This window comes from Lissotriton helveticus, chromosome 12, assembly GCF_964261635.1.
Source record: "Lissotriton helveticus chromosome 12, aLisHel1.1, whole genome shotgun sequence".
In the NCBI taxonomy this organism is placed as follows: domain Eukaryota; kingdom Metazoa; phylum Chordata; class Amphibia; order Caudata; family Salamandridae; genus Lissotriton; species Lissotriton helveticus.
Window position 1 is genome coordinate 424,106,694 of NC_136073.1, and position 25,608 is coordinate 424,132,301.

General features: G+C 49.3%; 1 protein-coding gene across 2 annotated transcripts in view; it reads left to right on the plus strand.

The window, feature by feature from the left end:
• The window catches only part of CHD9 (chromodomain helicase DNA binding protein 9), a 2,123,706-nt gene that overhangs the window by 1,929,095 nt on the left and 169,003 nt on the right, over positions 1-25,608 (plus strand). For both annotated transcript variants that reach the window (XM_078670246.1, XM_078670247.1), the window contains exon 37: positions 5,783-5,922. In XM_078670246.1, coding sequence (XP_078526372.1) covers positions 5,783-5,922 — 140 coding nt within the window. The remainder of the gene's footprint in view (positions 1-5,782; positions 5,923-25,608) is intronic.

Genomic DNA, 25,608 nt, shown 5'->3' on the forward strand with positions numbered 1-25,608 from the left:
TCTCAACGCCGAAAACCCAGAAGAGGGTGTAGAGTCATATGCGTTGAGGCCTTCGCCGCCAGACGACATTGACATATGCAATATGGTCATAAAGAACACTGCAGCCACTTATGGAGGGAAGCTAGAGGAGGAAAACCCCAAAGCTATTTTTTTCTCCTGGAGACTCTGCTTCCTACGCAGACCAGGAGCCAATTCCTACCCATGCTCCCAAGTGTGCTGGACCAGGAAAGGGAGGCCTTCAGGGAGACAGCTGTATGCAAGTCAGTGACCCCGAGGACAGAAAAGGAATATAAACATTCCTCACAAGACCCAGCATATATTCAGGGATCTGTACCTGCTGACTCGATAATAGCATCGACAGATAGGAAGCGGGCCAATGTACCCACTAACTCCGGACCACCTCCAGACAAGGAGAGCGAGATGATGGACCTCACAGGGAGGAAAATGAGGAGTGCGGCGATTCAATGTCGCATTGCCAACTCAAATACCTTAATTAACAGACATGTGTACCAGCATTGGGAGGAAGTCTGCCAACTGCTCAAACATCTTCCGGAGCAGTACCAACAGAGGGCATACCACCTCGTGGAAGAAGGCAGGAACATGGCCAACACATGCCTAAAATCGGCCCTGGATGCAGCAGAGACATCCAGTAGGCAGATGATGATTGGGGTTATGGAGAGAAGGCATGCCTGGCTGAGGATCTCGAACTTCAAGCCAAAAGTCCAAAATAACATCCTGAACACACCCTTCAACGGAGAACAACTGTTCGGCACTCCGGTTGACGAAAAATGTATGCAGCTAAAAAAGGACAATAAAAGGGGAAGCTCCATGGGAGCCCTGCAATTCAGGGGGATGAGAAGGTTCACCCCCTCAAGGAGACCGGCAGGCAGAGGAAACAGCAGCTGGGAACATCACATCAAGCCTTCCAATTGGGTTACCAAGCAGGCAATCAGACACAGCAACTGGGACAGCAACAGCAAATCTGGCAGTACCAGCCACAGGGCCAATCCTTTCGAGGGCGCTCGAACGGACGAGGTCAGACAAGAAGAGGAGGACAGCAACCCACCTCAAAGTGACTCCGCTGTAAGAAGGACGCCCACCCTCACAACACCTCTAGGGGGGGGGGGGCGACAATACAAGGAAAAAGACAAACTATTAGTACCACAAGACAAACAGTTTCTCAAGTACATAACACCTGTTGGAGGCAGAATCAGACACTTCTTCCAAGAGTGGAAGACTGTCATAACCGACAAATGAATACTAAACATCATACAACACAGCTACTGCATAGAACTAGAAAGGCCACCTCCAAACAAGAGGCCAAACTACAAGGGACAATCTACATCAGAACTATCATTCTTGCTGCTAGAGGCACAGGAGCTCCTACAGAATGAGGCAATAGAGAAGGTGCCGTACAATGAAAGAAACAAGGGGGTCTACTCCAACTACTGTCTCATACCAAAAGTAGACGAAACGTTAAAACCTATCCTGGACCTACTGTTCTTAAACAAATTCGTAAGGACTCAAAGATTTAGGATGACATCTCTGCAAGAAGTAATACCCCAGATACAGGAAGGGGATTACATGGCAACTATAGACCTAAAAGGCACTTACCTTCACATCCCCATGAACAAAAGAGACAACCACCTACTAAGATTTGTGATCAAGGAACCGGACTACCAGTTCACAGTCCTTGCATTCGGGCTAAAGTCGCACCAAGGGTGTTCACAAAATGCTTAGCTGCGGTAGCAGCACACCTAAGGAGGCAAGGGATGCACGTATACCCGTACCTTGACGACTGGCTTGTAAAGGCAAACTCATACAGCCAGTTCAAACAACACATTCAGCAGGTTACTCAAACGCTAATGCAACTAGGGTTTTTAATACATTGGGGAAACTCCTCAACAGAACCAGAACAGATGAAGATGTTCCTAGGGACAGAGATCAACACCATACAAGGCAAGGTGTTCCCCAGCATGAGGAGAACACAGGTACTACTGAAGGAGCCACATTGCTACCACAAGGGGCAAGCTCTGACAGTGAGGACGGTGAGCAAGCTCATGGGAATGATGGCGTCATGCATACACCTAGTTCCAAATATTCCACTCCACATGAGACTATTCCAAGAATGGCTCCAACAGCAATGGTCACAAGCAACAGGGAGTTGGGGATATCTAGTGGTTGTCGCACGCAGTGCAGCAGGAAATAGCGTGGTGGAACAAAGAAAAGATAGCACAGGGGAAGCCATTCACACCACCAACTCCAACGGTGACCATCACAACAGATGCCTCCCACCTGGGATGGGGAGCGCACATGAACCAACTCAAGGTGAGGGTTATGGACACAGAAAGATGCGGTAAAACACATCAACTACTTAGAGCTAAAGATAGTGTTCATAGGCTTAAAAGCATTTCAGAAGGAGCTGTACGGGAACCAAGTGTTGATCCAAACAGACAACACCACAACCATGTTCTACATCAACAAGCAAGGAGGCACACACACAGTAGCGCTATCCAAGCTAACACAGGAGATATGGTCATGGGCCATTCCACTCATAATAGACTTACTAGCAATACATCTACCAGGGAAGGACAATGTGGAAGCAGACCGACTCAGCAGGCAGACGTCAGCATCCCACGAATGGAAGATCAACCAGCAGGAAATAGAAAAAATATTCCAAAGGTGGGGACCTATTTGCAACACACCAGAATGCAAAATGCCAACACGTCGCATCCAGACAACCAGACCATCGGTCACAAAGGAATGCGCTATGGATAAGTTGGGCAAAGACATTTGCATTCGCTTTTTCCCCGATACTACTGATACACAGAGTACTCAACAAATGCAGGATCAGCAACATGATGCTAATACTGATAGCACCTCAGTGGGCCAGACAGTCCTGGTTCTCACAGATAGTAGAAATGGCACAAGAGCCAGCACACAGGTTCCCAAAAAGAAGGGACTTGCTAACAATGCAGAACGGAAAGGTACTGCACCCAGAGTCAGAGAGTCTCAGCCTAGCAGCATAGCTCCTGAAGACCTAGATTTTGCACACCTCAAACTACCGGCAAGTACTATGGCAGTACTCCAAGAGGCGAGGAGACTGACCACAAGGAAGTGCTCCATAGCAAAATGGAAAAGGTTCTCCCAATGATGCTTAAAGGAGAAACTACAATGGAAGATTACAAGGGAATCCACAGTACTGAAATACTTAACCCACTTTCTACAAAGCAAACTAAGCTGCACATCCCTAAGGGTGCACTTAGCTGCGTTAGTAGCCTACACAAGGGGTAGAAAAAGGGAAGAGTTTCTTCACCTCCCAAGTTGTGAAAAGATTTCTGGAAGGAGCTAAAAGGATTGCACCCCCAAAAAGGATGTTAGCACCGACATGGAATCTCAATGTGGTGCTAACTCAGTTGATGAAGGCGCCCTTTGAACCTATTCAAAAGGCGACACTACACGTGCTCACACTTCTTAGTGGCTATCACGTCGCTATGAAGAGTAAGTGAATTGCAAGCACTAACACTCCAAGAGCCCGTCCTACAAATACACAGCGACCAGATTGTAATGAGAACGGACCCACACTTCATGCCAAAGGTGGTGTCTCGATTCCACATTATCCAAACAATCCAAATACCAAGTTTTTTCCAAAAACTTACTACAAACGCAAAGGGCGCTACACACACTGGACACCAGAAGGGCTGTCACGCACTATATAGAAACGACAAAGGAGTGCTGGAAAATGTAACAGTTCTTTGTATCCTTTGCCAGCATTTTTTTGGGACGGCCAGCCACCAAAAACACCATTGCACGGTGGATTGCACAAGAACTCTGCCACAAGCAGGCAGGACAAGAGTCACAAATAGCAGCTCAAGCTCACTCTACTAGGAAGAAAGGAGCAACAATTGCATTTCTAGCAAACACACCTATTCAAGACATTTGCCAAGCTGCAACATAGTCTTCAGTTACACAGTCACTAAATTCTACTGTGTGGATATTCAGATGAATAAGGAAGCGCAAGTGGGACAGAAGGTCTTACAACACATTTTCAGTAACCAGTGCTCATCTTCCACCCAACCACCACAATAAGGATAAACCGCTACTAAGTCTATGCACAGCATAGTGAATCCAGAAAGATTCACGCTGCAAAACGTATAGTTTCTTACCTGTCTGTGTAGTTTTACAACTTGAAGACTTTCTGGATTCACTAGCGATCCCACCCGCCTCTGCCAAAAATGAGACTGGAGGAAAGAAGGATAAAATTGCAATCCTAACTAAATGGATCAGCAAAGGAAGATAACACAAGACAAGAAAAAAGAATCAGGAGATGGCGACCAAAGGTGGGAGCTTCCGCAGGAAGCGCGTCAACGTCACGAAGGACACCAAATGATGGGATGTCAACGCCCACCTGGGCCAAGAAAAAAAAAAGAGAAGAAATACTACGATTCCGGACCCAACCACATAATTGGGCGGTATGCTCATGTATCCTTTCCAACCCCACTGTCTGGGTTGTACAGTGTGGGTTCTATTTGTGTTTATTCCAACCCTGCTCTCCCCTTTTCTATCGCCTTGGGGTCTCTTACCATCTCTGTGCTCTATTGGTTTGCAGTCTATTGGCTCTGCCACAATTTATAGGTCTCTTCTTGGGGATACGTTGCTTTCTGGTGACGTCTTCTGGTGAATTGTCCTGGCTCCTGTGTTCCTGACTTGTTGTCCCTCACAGTTATACATTAAGGTTGCAGACTTTGTCATCTTCCATGATGTTGTTTACATCTTCATTAACTCCAAGGGTGGTTGGCCTTCATTTTTGCGGGGTTGCTTCCCAGAGCGGTGCTCTGCTCTTTTCCTTTACTAGTTTGCAATATACAGTACCTGGCACTCTCCTTTATGGTGCTGTTTTTCACCATTCCATGGCCTTTCATCATTTTCTCACACTGTTCCCATATTCTAAACAGTTTTTTGGTGGTGGCTCCGCGTTGTGGCGCGGAAAAGATTCTCCGAAAACTGACGTCAGCGTGCCTGAGGGCATATATGGCTCCGCTGACGTCACGTCCGTGGACGACGTCAGGGCGGAGGCGTGCAGATGTGCTGCTGCGGAAAGTTTTCCGGAAGCAGTCTGACACCTGGGGATATTCTAGGTTAAGGAATCTGTGACTAGACTGTCTCTACCAGATACATCGTTATGGTAAGTAACTCCTTCATTACAATGACAATTTTTGGGAGGAGGCACAGTGACTAGGGTCCTTATTAGCAGGTTCTCAGTCAGACTAGTCACAAAATATCTACGAACACTAGCAAAAAGTGGGGGTAACCATGAAAGCAGATCCCTACTTTCTGCCAATCCATGTTAAAAGATAAATGCAGACTGGAAAATAAATGTGTTTCTGTCTGTATTTACTTGTACAAATCTGTAAAAATGGGAAACAGATCCTTAATTATAAAGCGCAATACCTGCGTAAGTTTACATATATGTATTTATCACACATTTTACCATTCTAGAGGTGGGCTGGGCTGCTTCGTCCCTGCCTAAAATACAACAAGAATAATCTTTGGAGGGCATAGTTCTTCATATGAAAGCAAGTATTGTTCAGGGAACAGTGTATGTGTGCGAGCATGTGTGTTAACAAAGTATTTGTTTGTTATAGTGAGCAATACTCTATATGTCTGCTGCTTTGCAGAATGGCGAGAATCATTGGCTATAGCAATTTGTAAATTAAAAATTGCATCTATTAAAGGTTAAACTGAATTTGTTTAATTAATTTTGCTTCAATATTTTGACTAGGTACAGCCAGTCCGGTAACAGGAAATGTTAATGGCAGTATATTAGAGAGCCAGCCCATAGTTAAAAAAAGAAGAGGAAGGAGGAAGAATGTGGAGGGCGTTGACATCCTGTTTATGAACCGAAACAAAGCTGCATATCATGTAAGTGAATTGTCCATGTTTGCTTGAAAAACGATAACCGCCTATTGCTTTATGATTTCAATGAGTAGATTGAACTTTCAAGTGTCTTGATAGCCATTTGATTTAATCCTAACTGACGAGTAGGTATTTGTATGTCTGTTGAGAGATTTTGTAACAAATTTCAACATGTGGTTGGGAAACTTCTTTGGTGCCTTCTGGTAGGTGAAGGTTCCTTGAACGACCTGAAGAAGTGGTGAGTGTTAGAGACATCCAACAGAAGACTTTTGAAGAATGGATTATATTGTCCCAGGCAGTTTTTTTAGTAATTTCCTTTTCCATTTAAAAGTTGATCCTACAGCATCTTTTCACGTTTTATAGTGTAAATAATTCAGCAAAGATTTCAGTCCAAAAATGTAAATAATCCCTCGTTGTCAACATCTGCAACATTCAGCAATTTAGGGTTCCCTTTTGGTCATTTTGTAAAATACATTAATCATCATCCTGTTGTTGGACTGGCCATCTCTTGCCCTTTACAATTCCTGAAAGATTCCTCCACTGGTTAATGAGTTAGAAATTGCTGTTGCTACAGACCCATTATCTGTCACAGACACTCTGTTAACGTTATGTTTCCATCATTGACCTATCTATCCTACAGAGTCTGTCGGTCTTTTCTGAACACATTTGTCTTTCGAGTGGTATGCAGTATTTCATTTTGGAACTGCCAGTCCCATTGTGATTAGTGCCCTTTTGCCCAGATCATTCCTCTGTCTTACAGTAATCTGTGGTTTCTTTGGGTTTCACTTTTGTTTTTGATAGTCAATTTAATTGATTTTTGATTAAACGAAAAGAACCATACAGCACAGATAGGCAATAGCAATTGGTACAGTGGAGTAAACATCAAGTTGTCAAGCAAGGACATACACGTTGCTCTCATTTTCAGCGTATTGTCATATGCGATCATAGTCTGAAAGCAGAAAGAAAACCCATACATCACAACTGATTAAACCATGTGCCCTAAACCCTTGAATGTTGGCTGGGCATCCCATTGCTTCAAACAGTGGCTTCTCTTGTGCTGTGCACCAGTCTATACCCCTGCGCCATCTAGATATACTTGGGGGGGTTTGGATTGTTTACATGCCGTGGCAATGTCTCGCTTGGCCACCATAATGGCGGTACCTAGGAAGAGCTTGTCTGCCCTGGAGCCGTCCAGGCCATCCATGATTCCCAGGAGAAGGTTCAGGGGGTTGTGTGGCACATTCCAACCCAGGAGATTCCAGTGCTTCCCAGTAGGGGATGAGATGGGGGTAGGACCAGACCATATGATAAAAATCAGCCGGTTCTTGCCTGCTGCGCATGCAGGCTGGCCAAGATCTCAGACCTGCTTTATAAAGGCGGTCCGGGGTTAGATAGGCGTTATGAAAATAATATAGCTGGATTAAGCGAAACTTAGCTGAGGTGCTGATGGTCTTAGGGGCCATTAAAGCGTCACACCAGTCCTCATCCTTGACCCAACCACCAATCCAAGCGACACCTCACCCTTCCCTAAGTCCCCCACCATGACCTGTGTTTCCATGGGTCTGAATTCTGGAGGTGTAGTGCCAATTGCTAAATGTGTACTGAGAGCGTGGCGTAGATGCAAATATCTATATCATTGTCATGGTAGGTCTTGGAATTATCTCATGTGGTCTCCCATCCACACGTTCCCCCAATTGTGATATCCCAATAAGGTCCCAACCTCTTAATCCCTCCAGGACTCTCACCTCCCTCAGCCACCTGCCCTGCCAAAAGGTTGTTTGTTTAGTTTGTTTGGTATCCCACTGGGTGTGATGCAAGGCCAGGCGGAGGCCAGCCAGACCGCTCAGGTCACCAATGGTAAGGATCGGGCGCCAGTCGTGTAGCATGAGCTGTCGGGTTGGCTAAGTAATATTGGTAGAGATCAGTCATGACAATACCTCCATCGAAGGGCGGGATCTGCCAATGGGCGAGAGTCATTCGAGGCCTCATGAGCCCCCATAGGAACTTTGTGGTCATGCTGTGTAGTTCTCTAAACCAGCGTCGCAAGAGGTAATATGGGGTATTTTGGATAATGTACAAGAAACGGGGGAGTATCATCATTTAAAAAAGGGCCATTCTAGCCAACGGATTAAGTGGTAAGGTTTGCTAGCCTCGGAGATCCTCTTTAGCTTTCTTGATCAGTGGGAAGCACCCATTCCAAGTCGGGGAGCAAAGCAATCCATATCCCAAGTTATTTGAACGACTGCCCCCTGATGAGGATGGTTGACTACCAGTCTAAGCTTTCCCTTAAAAGATGAAGGGACACCAAGGTCGCCTTGGCGGGGTTTAGACGTAGGCCGGAGACCCGTTCAAAGGTTTGGAAGGCCTGGAGGCACCTGGGTCCGTACTGGGCCAGGCCGGCAAGGAAAAGCAGCACATCATCTGCATATAGGACTATTTTGTCAACGTGGGAGCCCTTCCATTGCCAGCCCTAGATCCGGTCGTCAGAGTGAAGCCGTATTGGTCAGGATGGACCAGCGTACTGAGGGCTGGTCGCAGACGTTGGGCCAGGATTGTGGCGTATATTTTTACTTCCGTGTTTATTAATGAGACTGGACCATAGTCCGAGCCGACAGGCGAGGGCAGTTGAGTCTTAGAGATAAAGACAATAGTTGCAGTATCCATTTTGGGAGGGGAAACCCCCGTCTCTATGACTTATTGGAATAGGTCTAGGAGGTGAGGAGCCAAATGTCTCGGGATGTGGCGTAGTATTCATGTGGGAACCCATTGGGGCCTCTGGGTTTTCCGTGCGGCTATCAAGGAGATGGGGTCACTTATTTCCTCAGGGGTAATGGAGGTGTGTCTAAGCCAGCCGCCTCACTTGCGGTGAGGTCGGGAAGACTAACATCTCCCCGGACAGTCAGTTTGGGAAGCGAGGCTTCAAGCCTTTGTGCTGTATAAAGCTGGGAATAGTATTCAGCAAACGCTTCGGCTATTGCAGTTGGCGCCCGGTGGGTGACACCAGAGAGAACCCGCACCTCGGGGACTATACAGTCTGCTAAGGGGTACGACGCTAGCCTGTGTAATATTTTCCCGTTTTTGTCACCCCAGCCATACACTCGATCAACGGAGGATCTCCATAGCAAGTTAGCGGACTCCAGCGAGATTTGTTTAATCTCTTCCCGTTGGTTCAAGAGTTGCCTCTCACGAGTCGTCTGACACCTAAGTTCCTCTCCAGGCGTGTTGCCTGTGCCTCTAGGAGGGCAAGTCGGCTATCTTGGGACAGTCGCGTTTTAAGCTGGCCCCTGGGGAAGCTGCGTATAGTGGCTTTGCTCGCTTCCCAGAGGGTACCCACAGAGGGGAACGAGTCCTGATTAGTAAAGGGTCCACCCGCCCCCAGCTTCCCGGTTAGGACCACACACCGATCTTGAGAGTCCCTGATGACATTGTTGAGTACAAAGGGAAGGCTGCACTTCAGGAGGATCGCCATCCCTTGTGAACCTCGTTCAAAACCGGAGTGCCATATCCTATCGAACCCATATCCTGCAAGGAAGGGGCAATGGCTCCCCAGGAGGTGAGTTTCCTGAAGTTAGAAGTCCATCCCGAGTGTGGCTTTGGGCATACCTCATGACTGCTTTCTGGTTGATTCTATCAAGCATACCATTGGAGTTCCATGACAGAACTCAGAGGGGATTGCCCCTATTTAACCTCTGTGCCATGAGTATCGTGTGGGGCCTAGAGACTACTGAGCTCTAACTTCCTCGAGGGGCCAGGCCAGCCCGCGGTAATTGTGACTTGGGTCTCCGCCTTCTAGTTTGTGGGAACATCGTATCTTCGGCGTGGTAAGAGGATGAAGTGCTGTGAACACTGAACAATATTGAACAAAAACATAGGACAACGGTCACAACCCTCCCTCCACCTTATTCTTCCAGAACTGAAGCATCTGTCGCCCTATTAAATTCAAGATTAACATGCTAAATTAAAATGCTTAGCTTAGAAGTTGCGTGGAGGAACCCTCCCTTAGTCCGCATGTGTCCGAAGCACCTGCAGAATTCTCTGAATAGTTAAGTGTGTTGAGTCATGTGTCTCGGCCGCTCTGATGGAGCTCAGGCCTTCTTTCATGGTCTCCGGGCAGGGCCATTCTCTACTAGATTGCTGGGCTTCGGGAGAGGTTCATGGCCACTGATCCTGGCGTGGCTTCCCTTGATGGCAGGGGTAGTTTTACTGTTGGGACTTAGAGCCAGGCAGGCCGGATTGATTCTTGGGGCCCAGGGTGGCCGAGATGGGTGACCTTGATGTGTCTCTACGATTGCCACGTCCTCCACGTGACCGTGTGCGTTTTCTACACTCTCTAGGAGATGTTGGCAGGGCCGCTTCTGTCCGAGGTCCCGAGGGCGTAGACGGAATCCGAGACCGGAGAGTCGTTCTTCGGTCAGCCAGGTCCAGGCAGACTCCGGGGACCCGAAAATCTATTCTTGCTATGGAAGGCGACCCAGAGGCGGGCCGGGAAGAGCAGCCTGTATTGGAGGCCAAGGGCGCGCAGCTTTTGTTTGGCCTCAGTGTATGAGCACTGTTGAGTCTGAACCTCCTTAGTGTAGTCTGGGAATACCATTATGTTATGGTTTTGATAGGTCAGGGTGTTTTTGGCTCGAGCCTCCTGCAGAGTTTCCTCTCTGTTATTAAATTTCATGATACTGGCGATGATGGGCTGATGTGGTGCACCAGGCGGCTACCTGGGTGCCAGGGAACGGTAGGCCCGCTCTCTATTTTGGTATCCAGGACTCCAGCCATTTTTCTATGAAGGTTGTCATTTGATCTTGTTCTGCCCCCGCAGGAAAACCCACCAGGCGGAGATTGTTGCGCCTTGGCTGATTTTCAGCGTCTTCGACCCGTCTGTTTAGCTCTTTGGTGTGGGTCCCTGGATGGGTTACTTGTGCTTTCAAATGGCGAACATCATCGTCAACCGTGAAGCTACGATATTCTGCTTCGGAGATATGGGCCGTGGCGTTACGGAGGTCTTGCTGGATGAGGGCCATGTCTACCCTGACCGCCTATTTTGTTTTCCACAGAGGTCTGTGACGTACTGATAGCTTGCAGAATTACAGTGAGGTCTTCCTCCGAGAGGGCCGATTTCCCCACGGCTCCATCTGCGGCTCCGGGTTGATTCGTGGTGAACTGGTCCATCTTAGTTTGCGCCGCAACTGGCTTATTTTATGTTAAGTTATGTTATGTTATGTTACTTTGGTTTGTATAGCGCCAACTCACCTACAGGTCTCGAGGCGCTCTAGACCAAAGGAACCACACCATATTCTTACCAGCAGGGGGGATGAAGTAGCGTACATACTATCATATAGATCCAAAGGCCTCCCTAAACAGGGTAGTTTTCAACTGCTTTCTAAAGCGAAAAAGATTAGCCTCTTTGCGCAAGGAAACTGGCAGCTTATTCCACAACAGTGGAGTAAGTATAGAGAAGGATCTTCCACCCTTTGTAGCCATTTTAAAACGAGGGCAGGTCAACAGCTGAGCATCAGACGATCTTAGAGATCGTTTCGGATTGTAAGGCATCAAACGATCCTTTATATAGACAGGTGCCTGTCCATATATTGCCTTGTGTGCTATGCACAAGCTTTTAAACTCCACCCTCTGTTTCACGGGGAGCCAGTGAAGCTTGAGCAATAGAGGGGACGCATGAGATCTTCTAGGAAGCTTGAAGATTAAACGTGCAGCGTCGTTCAAAACAACCTGCAGTCTGTTAATCAGGTTCTTTGGCAGGCCTAAATAAAGGACATTGCCATAGTCCAATCTTGATATTATTGTGGCCGAAACCACAGTCCGAAGCATAGATTCGGATAGAAGAGGGACTAATCTACGCAATTGCCTGATTAGGCCGATGCAAGTTCCCACGACAGTTGAAATCTGGGCAGTCATTGACAATTCTTTGTCAATTTTTATACCCAGACTTTTTACATTTGACACTGGTATTGGAGTGGGCCCAAGTTCTTTTGGCCAAAACAGGTCACCCCACGGTGATATGCCAGTTGACACCACCAGAACCTCCGTCTTCTCAGGGTTGATTTTCAGCAGGTTATTAGTCATCCAGCTGACTGTATACCTAAGAACCTCTTGCACATGTAACTGTGCCCCATTTGAGTTCTCAATACTAAATAACAGTTGGGTGTCGTCAGCGTAATTAAACACTCGACAACCCATGTGTACCAAGGACTCAATAAGAGGTTGCAGGTAGAGGTTAAAAAGCAGTGGTGATAACGCAGAGCCCTGCGGGACCCCACATTCCACATTGCCCACCTCAGAGATTTCCTCTCCCAGTTGGATCCTCTACCGCCTCCCTGTCAAAAAGGACTCTAGCCATTTATAAGCTATGCCCTTTATTCCAAAGCCAGCCAGTCTGTCCAGGAGCAGATCATGGCTGACAGTATCAAATGCCGCTGATAGGTCTAAAAGTATCAGGGCACTTGGTTTCCTACTGTCAGCCATGTCTCTGAGCTCATCCAGCACCGAGAGCATCACCAACTCAGTGCTGTGGTGTGCCCGAAAGCCTGCTTGACGCCCCTGGAGAAGATTGTATGACTCCAGAAAGGCAGACATCGACTGAAGCACATGCTGTTCCAGAATTTTGGACATAAATGGCAGCTGAGAAATCGGTCGGTAGTTTTTTAGATTTGCTGGGTCAGCTCCTGGTTTCTTTAACAGAGGTCGGACCCGGGCCTCTTTAAGCCTCATTGGGAGATAGCCCATCTGCAGTGAGCTATTTAAGAAGGAGACAATGTGGTCTGCCAAGATAGACTGCGCTACCCAGAAGACACTTGGGGGACAAGGGTCCGCCGGTGATCCTGATTTTATAGAGGACATGAGGTGCTCAAGCTTAGTAGAATCAAGCTCTGGAATGGTCGAAATAGTACAGTCCTGAGGGATTTCGGCATTCTGCCGCGGGATAAACCCGCTCACTGTATTGCTCTTAATCTCAGAGAGGATAGTCTCTACTTTCTCTAAGAAGTATTGTTGGAAAGTATTGCACTCAATCTTTGTATCCGCATTTACCGGTTTCTTTGTCAGTTCTGACAAAATATTAAAAGTTTCCTTCTGCACATTATGTGCCCGCTTAATGCGGATATCAAAATATTCAGCTTTAGCAGCCAACATACATTTCTTATATGCATTTAGTGAAGTTTTATATTGCTCCCTGTCAATTTCATCCTTTGATTTCCTCCATCTCCTCTCCACGCCACGGAGCTTTTTTTTATATTCTCTCAGGGAGGGAGTATACCAGGGCGCACCCTTCCCCAGCCCTTTTACTCTTTGTAACTTCTCTGGGGCTATCTGATCGATTGCCTGAGATAGTCTGAGTTAAACGCGAGTAGTCCTCATCTAGATTTCCACTAAGCGGAGTAAAATGTTGTGGGCGAGTGTCTAACAGGGCTTGTGAGTCAACCTTCTTCCATTGACGTACTCGCTTCATTTTTGGGCCTTGAAGAGGGGGTTTCCCATTAATGGGGATAGCACAATAAATAAGGTAGTGGTCTGACCAGATACAAGGTAGAACCCCTTCTATAGTAACTTCGGGATCTGAGGTCCAGATCAGGTCAAGCGTATGTCCTTTAATATGTGTGGGGCCTTCTACGAGCTGTTTCAGGCCAATTGAGGACAAAGCAAGCTCCAGTTGTCGAGATACTGAGTCTTTGATGGGTTTTTCCCAGTGAAAATTAAAATCACCGGTTATCACCACTTTTTGGTATCTAGTACAGATGTCTGATATAATGGGGCCAAAAAGATCATTAAATGCTGGCGTAGAATTAGGGGGTCGATAGATTGTAAGAATCACCAGACATGAATTCTCAAAGAAAAATTTTACACCAAGTAGGTCTGCAAGATCCTGCGATTCTGCTATTAAGTTTTCCACTATCAGGTGCCTCTTAAATAAAATTGCAACTCCTCCACCTCGCGAATTATTTGCACGATTGTGCCAAACTGCATCACATTCTTTGGGCAGAGCTGCTATATTATCTGGAGCTGAGTTTCCATCTAGCCACGTCTCAGTTAAAGTTAAGATGTCAATATCTCCCTCCTGGAGGAGAGTAAATATGTCAATGTGATGTTTGTGAAGAGATCGTGTGTTCAGACTGACCACTTTCAATGGATGTTGGCGACGGTAGGGCCTCGATTTAGGGGGTCTCAAAATGCGCATTTCTTTTAGCTTATCAATAATGATCGGATCCAACCTAACTTCATTTGCATGAAGCTGATGCAGAAGGTCCGCAGAGTAGGTAATGGTCTGACCAAGAGTCCTGGCCCCTGGGCCCGTTCGTGCGCGGACGGGCGCAGACGGGCTGGACTCTGGCGTGACTCCGGCGTGCTCACGCTGCGCGCAAACGCTGCGCGCAGGCGTGGCCACCTTAAGTAGGTCTCTGTCGTCTGAAACCCCTAGCACGCTAACCACAATGGCGCCGCCGAGCGTGCAATGATTACCCCCAAGATGGCGCTGACAGTTCAATGCGAGGGAGAATGGACCCGCCAAATGCGGTGTTCAAAACAATTATGGAGCAAGTGAGGGCCAAGTCTCCGCCTAAAAACAGGGTAAAAATAAACTATAACAAAATAAAATAAAATACAAGATTAAAATTACACGGTCGTACTGCTGTTAGCCTAAGCGCGACCTTCTCTTGTGCGCTGCCTTCAAGAAATGCTTAGGACCAGGGTCTATCCCCATGTTGTGTAGAGGAGAGGGTAACTTAAACCAGTGTTGTCCCCTACACTCCTAGTTGATCACTGCGTGAGGCCGAAGGGCGATCTCCACCTTGTCATTGAAGTAGCCGGAGGGGGATGGGGGGGTTGTCCCTAGAGTTCTAAGATTGCATTGTGTCTTTTCCTTTCTTAGGCAGAAGTACCAGGGCCTCGGCTTCTTCCTAGTTGTTAAAGGGACGCAAGAGCCTGTGCACACCATGGTTTAGCCTTTATACAGGTCGGTGCGGCGGAGGAGTGCAGAGCAGAGCAGGGGGGGGGAGGGTCAGATTCGCATTCCTTAGGCCTGTGGTACTCCCAGGTTTGGTGGTCTCCAGGCTGAGTGAATAGCAGGATTTTGTAGGTGTGCTCCTGCGGGCCTTGTGCCCGAGTTCTGTGCAGGGGTCTACCGTGGGGCCTGATGAGGGGTCCATGGCCCTAGATGGTGGTCTCGCGGTGAGATTCTGGGGCCAGGGGCAGAGAAAAGGCGCAGCTCACGAAGCTCTGGCCCCCTGGACCTCCCTCTTCCCATCGAGTCAGTTCATGCCACCAGTTCCGGGCGGTGGGTTCCTGTCTCCATGTTGCGGGCACCACGATCTCCGGCGGAGAAGAGTCTGTTTCTGGGGCCTCGTGGCGCCGAAGACCCCGGCCTCTCACGAGCATGCTACAGGCTGCAGGGCGGGGGAGGTGGTCTAGCCGTTCCTCGCGGTGTACCGCCGAAGGTGTGGTAGGGGCTCTGCTGCAATGCCCTTCAGGTCCATGGGCCGCCGTTGGGGACCGCTCCCGCTCCATGCTACCCGTTGAGGTCTCTTCACTTAGGGAAATCTCCCCGTCTCGACCCGGGGCACCTCCGGTCGCTGTCAAAGCCTCCCCCAAGTTCCAGGATCTCTCCAAACATGCTCAATGAGGGAGCCACTTCAGTTTAATCCTGGCTGCGGTGGGCGGGAGACGGGGACTCAGGATGCTGCTTCGGCAGCGCAGAACGCCACGGGGTCAGCCACCCCACGACCTGAGGCCTGAGCCCTCGGTCCGTCTGCCGCCTCACCGCTGGAGATGTCTTGGGCCCTACGCTGGGATGCATAATCAGCGCTTGCTTCAGCTTCCGAATTGAGGAGGTCCTGCCGGCAACACCTGTGTTCGTCGAACATGGAGTCCGATCTGACATCTTGTGGGACCCATCCTGCAGTTTGCTGAGCAGAGCTGGCTGCAGGTGGGCATCACAGGATTTTGACTCGGTACTGGAGCTTGCTGCCATGTTGATGAGTTGATGCCTGCCCCCGGGGGTGACAAGGGTCTGCCGATGGGCTTTGCTGCTTGGGGCAGATGACGGAGGGGTCCGGATCACTCTTAGAGTGCGACCGCCATCTTGACGATCCATGCCAGGCCCTGGCTCTCACTTTTAGAGGACATCTCACCACTTCCAGAGTCCTTGTATTCCCATACAAATCCATAGTAAGTACAGAAGGAGTCTCCCTTTTCAGTCACTCCACTTTTAATTTGGGGGCCAGCTCCATTCTATATTGCCAAGTATTTCCCTATTATAGGGTTTATGATTTAAGCATTCAAGTAATTTTTTTTTTATTTATTTAAATCTTTGAGTGATATACCCATATCTATTACCAATTGCGATCTGACCCTTTTGAAGATAGTGAACGCGCCATCAGTGTCCTGCTTGTTTGAGAAACTTTCCTGGTTTTGAGCTCCTATAAAGTGATTCTAGAGGATGGAGTGGGCCCTCTGTCATATGATAAAGATCAATTCAAAATGGTCAGGCGATTTCAGTTGATGTTTCCTAAGTTAAATTTGCCCGGCGTAAAACGCCTCTAATACCATACGAAGTTATCCAATAAAGAGGCAGGTGCTGGAGACAGGAAGACAGGAAACAAGTTTTATTCCGACGGAGTAGAACACATCAGATCGGACAACAAGGTATCGTCTCGAGGTGCTCATCCAGCCTCTTTGAGACCTGGTCTTTTATACACTGGTTTGAGACATGTGAACGTTCTTTATTACAACAAGGACATTGTGAAGTATGAGAACGACATCCCCGGCACCCCCCCAGTTCCGGCCCCTTCCAACACATGACAACAGTAGAGGCCCTTTCCCCTCATATGATTGGGAGGGGGCTATCACGCAGCTGAGTGTTCTGCCGATTCCTTTGGAATGTGTGCGCCTGATCGAATCTCAGGGGGTGGGGAGGTCGTGATCAATAGTGGCTCCTTTCAGGAAAAGCGAGTGCATACAGTAGTGGGCAATAAACTATATCCTCGGGCTAAAGGATGACCAGCGGTTCGTACAGGCAGTCGGGCTCAGAGGAAGGGGTCATCAAAGGAGGGGTATTCATGGACGGAAAGGAGGTGTTGGTCAGGCACGGGGTGTGATTCCCTGAGACAGAGTCATGGGAGGGGAGGGTTCATGACTTGTGCATGTGAGTGCGGGGGCAGCCAGGGTGCGCGGGGAAGGCTTGCAAGGTTCAGGGAAGTGTGCTGACGGGCGATCGTGAACAGGGAGACCATGGTACCTAAAATGGCTGTCGTGTATGCTCATACGTGAGTCTGCAAGATGGCGTAGATGATGTTCAGTACACGAACTAAAATTCCACAGTCCTCCCTTTAACATGTCTCGCCAGCTTGTCAGTTCGGATCGATCCCCATGAGACCACGCACCTCTATCTCATATAGGGGACTCATGTGCTCAGTTTTAAAGTTCAAAGTCTTTGGGCACATACAGTTGGAAATGAGTGCACATAAAGGTGGTAAACATTGAATACCTAAACAACACCCACATAGTATCATGATTGGTATCAATAAAAACGTGAACAATCTCCATCCCCAGTTCTTCAAAGTGTCCCAGAACCAGCCTCCAAGCGACCATCCTTCCTGCTCCTGGTGAACCTCCGAGGACAGTCTGTGGAGGTGTTCGATTGCTTTGTAGACTGAAGGTGAGTTATCTGGCACGTAGGTGCAACAGCTGGAGCCGATGATGCGGCATGCACCTCCACGGTCGGCCAGAACCACGTCTAGAACAAGGCGGTTTTGAAGAGCCACCAGGCGGACTGCCTGAAGCTCAGCCGTGTTGTTAGCAAGGATGCCAGCGGTGATGTTAATGGTTGTTTCTACTGCCTGAGTCAGGTGTCGGATAGCGCGGCTATTTGCCATTGGTCCCCACAGAGGAACAAGTCCCTTTGCTGCATCCAGGAACTGTGCTCCGGTGGAGTCGGCTTGTTCAACATCTCCTGCGCGCCTTTGCCGGTGGTGGTAGGCTGAAGCCACATACGTGGGAGGAAGAATGAAGGCGATGTAGCACGTACCCCTCCAGCCTTTTGGGAGCCAAGTGTAAGCTTTGGTGCCACAAACAAAGTACATATTCGGAGAAGCAACAAAGGAGGGGGGGGTCAGCTGAGACCAATGTTTTGGTGATGCAACAAGAACTGTGACCCACCAGCTGCGTTCCTTGTCCTTCGACGCATACGAGTCCTGTGACATTGATGAGACAGGGCCACGGTCAGGGTGGCAGCCGTTTGTTTCCGCAGGTGGGAGAAGGTGGGTCTGGCTGGATTGTGGAGCACTTGCATTTCGACCCTTTCTTTGGCAGGGATGTTCGTAAGGAAGGTTGAACCTGAAATTGCAGGACAAAAGGGAGCAGACGTCTTTCCTGTTTTGTTCAACCAGAACCCATAGTAGAAGTGTGACACTGTTTGACCAGAAGCGGCGTTGTCCTTGTGGCTTTCCTGCATGAGGATCAACCAGGCGAGGCAGGAGCCGTGAACTGAGAAAGGAGAAGGGATGAAGGGGATGGAGTGTCCGGTAGCATGTGGGAGCAACCCACAGATCCAGCAGTTCGTGGCATTTGCAGCAAGGTTGTGCTGGTGCAACAGTTGTACGAAGGAATTGTTCCAGAACTCCTTACGCCTTTCTCGGAGCTGAGGTGAAAGGGTGATCAGGTGGTGCTCTTTCATGGTGGTTGGCTGGACAGTGGTTGGCAACATCTGGTGAGCGGGTGTGCTTTCCTCCAAGATCCAGAAGGAAGTCATGAGGAGGAGGCAAAAGAGGAAGACAATGAAGAAAGCGATTGTCTTTGATTTGTGCAAGTTATCAGTCTTTGGGTTCCTGTAGCGGGTATTTCCTGTTGCTTCCGACGTCTTCTTATCTGGCGCTTCCATCATCTTCTTATCTGGCGCTTCCATCATCTTCATCTTCAAGGTGCTCGGTAGTGGGCAGAACCACAGACTTTGTTTAGCTTCTCTCCGGGTAACCCTTGGTTGCTTTGGGTCACCGTTCTGAGATTTTTAACTTAGTCAGTGGCCTACTTAGCCGAAGCTCCCTCCTTTCGACGCAGGAAATACCCTTCTCGGGAAGGCACAGTGGGATCAGAGTGTTTTGCAAGTTCAAGTGCCTCGGTATCAGGATAGCAGTTCAGTGATGGTCGGTCTTTGTTCAGGAGCTCTTCTTGGGTGCTGACGTTGTCTGTCGTGGCCAGGGTCGAGGAAACCTTCTTGCAGTGGTGTGCGTGCAGCCAGTTCTTCTTCCCCTCCACTCAAAGAGCCGTCCGAGTGGTGATCAGTACTTGCCAGGGGCCCGTCCACCGGGGTTCCAGACTCTTCGCTCGTTGAAAGTTCCGGACTAGGACGTAGTCCCCCGGTTGGATATCGTGACCGGGACCCCTGGAAGCATCGGGGATGGCCTCCTGCACCTGTTGATGAATGACAGACAACGTTTTAGTTAATTTGTATAAATAATCTGACAGCAGGACGTCGGGGACGTCGTGAATGGAGGTCGGTTTGGGGGCAGTCCAGAGGTTCATAGGCCGCCCAAACACAACTTCGTAGGGGGTCAAGTGGTGCTTAGTGGGAGTGGAGCGCATCGATAGTAATGCCAGTGGAAGGGCATCTGGCCACTTAAGTCCTGTGGTGGCCACTATTTTTGACAGTTTCAGTTTCAGTGTAGCGTTGTGTCGTTCAACCAGGCCAGCGGATTGGGGGTGGAAGACTGCATGGAACCTCTGTTTTACCCTCAACCCCTTCAGGATTAGTTGGATAACTTCAGCTATGAAGTGGGGGCCATTGTCGCTCCATAAAATTCGACAAAGGCCGTAGCGAGGGAAAAACTCTTTCAGTAGTACTTTGGCAGTAGTCATGGCAGTGTTATCACGGGCCGGATAGGCTTCCACCCATTTGCTGAAGGCACATACGATGACCAATACGTACTTCAAGCCTTGGCACCTCTCTAATTGGATGTAATCCATCTGGAGGACCTCAAAGGGGTGGTCGGGGATCCCAAACCCTCCCCGGGGTACCACAGTTCCTTTCCCGGGGTTGTGTTGTAGGCAGATAAGGCACTGCTGGACTAGGCGTTTGGCCGAGTCGGGGATCTTGTTGTTGTGCCAGACTTTGGAAATGAGTTCAATCATGGGGGCAGAGCCTATGTGTGCAGGGGAGTGTGCCATTGTCAGTATGGGGATCAAATATGCATCAGGCAGCAACCATTTGTTCGTGTCTTTTGTCCGCCAGCAGCCTTCATCGTCCCTTAGACCCACCCGTGCCCATTCAGTCAGTTTGAGAGGTGTGCTAGCCGACTGGATGTCCCTAATTGTTTCCCTAGCGTCGGTCCATTTTTCTGCTTGTGACCTGGTCACATACATGCGTGTCGTTGTCCTATTCTCAGCTGTGGTTTGGGCAGTGATGTCGGCTAGTGGGTTTCCCTGTCCAACTAAATCTGTCACCTTCTTGTGTGCCTGGCATTTGATCACTGCTAATTGTTTGGGGAGAAGAACTGCTTCAATCAGGGCGGAGACTAAATCTCCGTGAAGGATGGGCGTACCGTGGGACGTCAGGAATCCCCTTTCCCTCCACAGGAGCCCAAAATGATGAACCACCCCGAAGGCGTACTGGCTGTCCGTGTAAATGTTTGCCGTGGTTCCTGCTGCTATGATACATGCTCCTGTGAGGGCAATTAGTTCTGCTGCCTGTGCGGATCGTTGTGTGATGCGAGCTGTTTCAACTACTGTTCGAGCTGTCGTCACCGCATAGGCAGCAGAAGTGGTGCCGTCTGAGAGTTTGATACAAGAGCCATCTACCCATAGTTCTCCATCAGGATCTGTAAAAGCAATGTCTCGGAGGTAAATTCTACTCCTAGTCTGTTCGTCCGTGAGGGTCACACAGTCATGTATAGGGGGCACATCGGGGTCATTTTCGGGCAAGGGTAACAGTGTAGCAGGATTCAATGTCGTGCATCTCTTCAGGGTGATGTGGGGTGCAAGTAGAGTCAATTCGTACCCTGTCAGTCGTGCACTAGTCAGGTGTTGAGTCTTGGTCTGGTTCAAAAGGGTGTCACCTGCATGGGGCACTAATACCGTGAGAGAGTTCGAAAGCACAATTCCCTCACTCTGGCGGATAGAGACAGCAGCAGCGGCTACTGCTCGAAGGCAGGCAGGTAGAGCTCTGGCGACTGGATCAAGAGTGGCAGAGAAGTAGGCACAAGGGCGTTGTTTGGCGCCGATGGGCTGAGTTAGAACAGACAATGCGCATCCCTCCCTTTCGTGAGTGAAGAGGGAGAAGGGCTTGGAGTAATCTGGTGTTCCTAGAACGGGTGCCGAGCAAAGGGCATCCCGCAACTCCTTAAAGGATGCTTGGCATTCGGGGGTCCAAGGGAGTGGGAACGGAACATCTTTGGCCAACAGGGAAAGTAGGGGTTTTATAATGAGACTGAAATTTGGTAACCATTGTCGGCAAAAAGAAGTAAGGCCCACTAATGAACGGACTTGCTTCTGTGTTTTTGGAATGGGGGTGTCTAGGATGGTTTGGATTCGGTCGGGCGTAAGTTTCCTCCCTTCTTTGGACAGGAGATGGCCTAGGTATGTTACTTGGGGCTGGCAGAACTGCAGTTTCTTTTTGGAGACTTTGTGGCCATTCTCCGCAAGAAAGTGCAAGAGTTGGATAGTGGCTGTGACTGCAAGTGGAGTGGTGTCGGCCGCCAAAAGGATATCATCGACATATTGGATCAACACCACTCCATCTGGTAGCTGGACGGCGTCCAGCTGTCTTTTGAGGGCCTGGCTGTAAATGCTGGGACTTTCAGTGTAGCCCTGGGGAGCTCTACAAAATCGGTATGAACGTTTTTTTTAAAGTGAAGCCGAAAAGATAACGGCTGTCTGGATGAATGGGGATAGAAAAAAATGCATTTTTAAGATCAATAACGGTGAAGGTGGTGGCAGTGGACGGGATGAGAGTCAGAATGGTGGCGATGTCTGAGACTACGGGGTACTGTGGCACCACCACTCTGTTGACTTCTCGCAGGTCGATGATGAAGCGGTACGCTTTCTCATCTCCCTCACCTTGCTTCTTAACAATGGGTAGGATAGGGCTATTGCAGACATTACTAACCACTTCCTCTACCACTCCTGCATCTACCAAGGACTGAATAATCGCTACCAATGCCTTCTCGCCTTCGGGCGATATCCGGTACTGTGGGAGTTTCGGGAGTATTGCATCTGGTCGAACAGTTATGTGTACAGGATCGATCATCATTCGTCCTACATCCGAGTCGTTTCTGGCCCATAGGTACAGGGGTAGGGTATCGAGCAAGGATAGGTCAGCATCCGCTATGGTGTACATATGTCGTGCGGGGTAGGGTCTGGACATGCTCGGGTTGTCGTACAGGATGACTCGGACTCCATCAGGGGAACACCTAATAGTAGCTCGGAAATGTTTCAGTAAATCAATACCCATAATGGCGTCAGGGGAGTTGGAGGAGAGCAGAAACGTGGTGTCAGTGGGATTGTTGCCTAGGTCAAAGGAGATAGGTACAGACAGGGGATTAGTGGAGGGCGTTCCATCGAAACCTATCGAGGTAATGTGTGAGCCAGACAAGGGTGCCCTTGGAATCAGTCGTTTTGATAATACACTACGTGTCGCTCCAGTGTCTACCAAAAATGGAGACTTTGTACCCAGGACCTTAGCAGTGACGTAAGGACCTTGCTGGTCAACACAGAGCTCGACTGGATCCCTCCCTTGCCCCTGGCAGTCCTATGCAGAGTCGTGAGCATTGTTGCAGTCGGACTGTTGGCACTGATTCTGTCGGGGGCGGTCAAATGTGTTTGGTCTGCCAGGTCTGTCATTGGTGGTGTCGTAGGTCTGCCCTCGTCCCTGCCCTCCAGTTTTTGGGCCAGTTGTCATGTCCCTTGTCTCTTTATTTTTAATCATTTCCCGAAGGGCCGGTGTGAGAAGTTGGCCTGATGTGCAGTGTTCACTATTCTAGTGATCACTATATATCAGTCCAAACAACCCTTATTGATGATTGGTTGTAAGTCAACCTTATAGACCAGCTATCCTAGTAGCATGGATACGAGCAGTCTAAGGCTAAGACTCTAGAGGGCGTGTTAAGCCAGCTGTTTTACCATCACATTACCCCTTGAACACCCAGTGAAAGGACACCACACAAGTTGTTATGAAAATAAACAGTGTATTTATTTATAACAAGACTACCCTGGCTCTTTATGAGACAGGGAGCTAAGCACACAACAAAACTCTTATAAAAATACTTAAGTTAGCACAGTATACACAAATGCCCGAGGGGCACGAGAAACCATATACTCTGAAAGTGGAATGCGAAATTACTAGCAGGTAAGTACAGTACTAATAGGCTTTGGAATCGCTAGGACTTGACTATAGAATCGTTAGATTACTTCTAGGAGGCCCAGGGGACTCGGGTGCAGAGTGTGCACTCTCACGCGGGATGCGGGACAAAGTCTATGATAGCTAGTAAAGTTAAAGTTAGTGTTCACGGGCGAACCCGACCTGGTAGGGAGAAAACGACAGTGGATCCTGACCCTTGGATAGTGAGGCTATGCTGGGGCACCGAAATGCCGAAGTTACCTAGCCCAGGGGCTGCAGCTGCATATGTCTAAAAAGACGTCGGGAATCCTCGTAGACGAACCAGGAGCCTGGAAGAAAGATGCTGGCAGGCGACCAGTGAAGAGAGTTCGAGTTGATCCAAGCCTGGATCTTGAAGATGGATGACACCTGAAAGCAGAGGGGACCAAGTTCGTGACTACTAGCCAGTAGTCAGGTGGCACCAGGAGGGCACCGGATGGTAGTCACCTCGGCTAGGTGAGTGGGCGACGCTGTGCTCTGCAGATCTCACGGACCAGGAGGCGTTGTCGGCGACCAGGATAGAGGGGCGAGCTGTCCCACGATGGATGAAGCTGTCGGCGTCGAAGAACCCAGGATTGGGCAACAAAGCCTTGGCTAGTTCAAGGCCACGCGGTGGACTCAAAATGGCGTCTTGAGTGGACCAGGAGGGTCCGGGGTGCTCCTCTACTGGAAGAGAGCAAGAGCCAGTCTGGAGCAACCAGACCAGCAGCAGTGATGTCGTCGGGCGTCGTTCAGAAGGCCACAAGCCAGCGGGCTAGTAGCCAAACAACGCGGTGAGCAGCAAAAAGCAGAAGGGCCCCACGCCGATCGTGGAGATGCTGGGGGGCTGCTCTTCGGTGCTGCAGCTGCTCAGGGTTGGGGCTTCTCGGACCCCAAAGCACTCGCCAGGAGATTACTCGGCGGGCTTGCTGTGAAGAAGTCGTGCAGTCTTGGCAATAGTCGGTCCCTTGAGGTCTCGTCGCACTCACGGTTCTCAGCTTGGCTGTAGAGGTGAGTAGAGGTCGGAGGGGCCAGGGAAGCCGGGTCTTGTCGAGCTGGGCAGTCGGATTCCGGAGGAAGGACTTACAGCAGACCGCAGTGTTCTTAGGATGGTGCCTGCGGATGCAGGGTGACTACTCCTTAGTCACAAGGGAGAATCTTGAAGAAGAAATCTTGAAGTCCTTTCGCAGAAAGTCGTGTCTTGATTCCAAAGATGATCTAATTTGGAAGGGGGCCTGCTCCTACCTTTATCTGGGAAAAGGGGGCTGGCACGCGACTAAGTCCTGCCCTATGGGTGGGACCAGGAGGGGGGGGGTTACACCCCTCTCCTTTGGCGGGCTTTCCCCAGGCCAGGGGCTGGAGTGCCCCTGGAACTGGTTTCAGCCGGCCTATGCACAGTGAGCACCGGGGTGCCACTTGCAGTCACCTTCCTCTGTAGCCCTGCCTACCTGGAATACACAAAACCCTGTCTGGAACGGTGCTGGCACCGCCCCTGGCAGGAAACCCTTTGTCCTTGCCTCCTGCTCTGGTAGGACTCCCAGCAGCAGGAGGGCAGACTTGTGTCTCGGTGGCAGCATCTATTTTGTGGATGCTAAGGCTCTGTCTGACTTTAACCGGGGTTATAGGTTACATACATGTCGTGTCCCTCTAGAAGGGTGGAATGCTAACCCCGTCGCCAGAATTGGCGAGGGGTTAGTATTCCAATTCGTATGACACCTTACTCGACATGTTTTGATAAAGCGATACCAGAGTTGGCATATAACCGCGAGGATTATAATGCACTTAAGAGTATATGATATGCGATATCATGGAAACGGCTAAGGGATGGATCCCGAAAGCCGCAGACAGGCTCAGCTCATGCCAGAGCACCATCTCACACGATTCCAAGCACTCTGCCTTCAGGATTGTTAAGGCCTGCCATAGGAGTGACTGATAGGAGATCTGTGTGTCCATTTTAGGGTTAGATATAGGTATACTATATCTAAAGCAAAGGGTGATTACACCACCTTGCCCCAGCTGTCAAGCAGCCAGTTGTGTCAGATTTGGATGGCCAGCCAGGGGTGGCATAATACATGCTGCAGCCCCTGGTTGGCCCTGGGTACACCTATGCCCTGGGTACCTAAGGTACACTGTACAGGGACTGATAAGGTGACTCAGTATCCAATTTAGATATGTACCTAAGGTACATGGAATCCATTTTACAGGGAGAGCAGTAGGCCTGGGGCCCTGAATAGCAGGGTCCCAGGTCAACTAAGTCAGAAAACCAGCAAAACACCAGGCAAAAAGTTGGGGGCAACCTTAGTCAGGGATCTACCTTCCTACAGCCGGGCATTGGGACTTCCAATGTC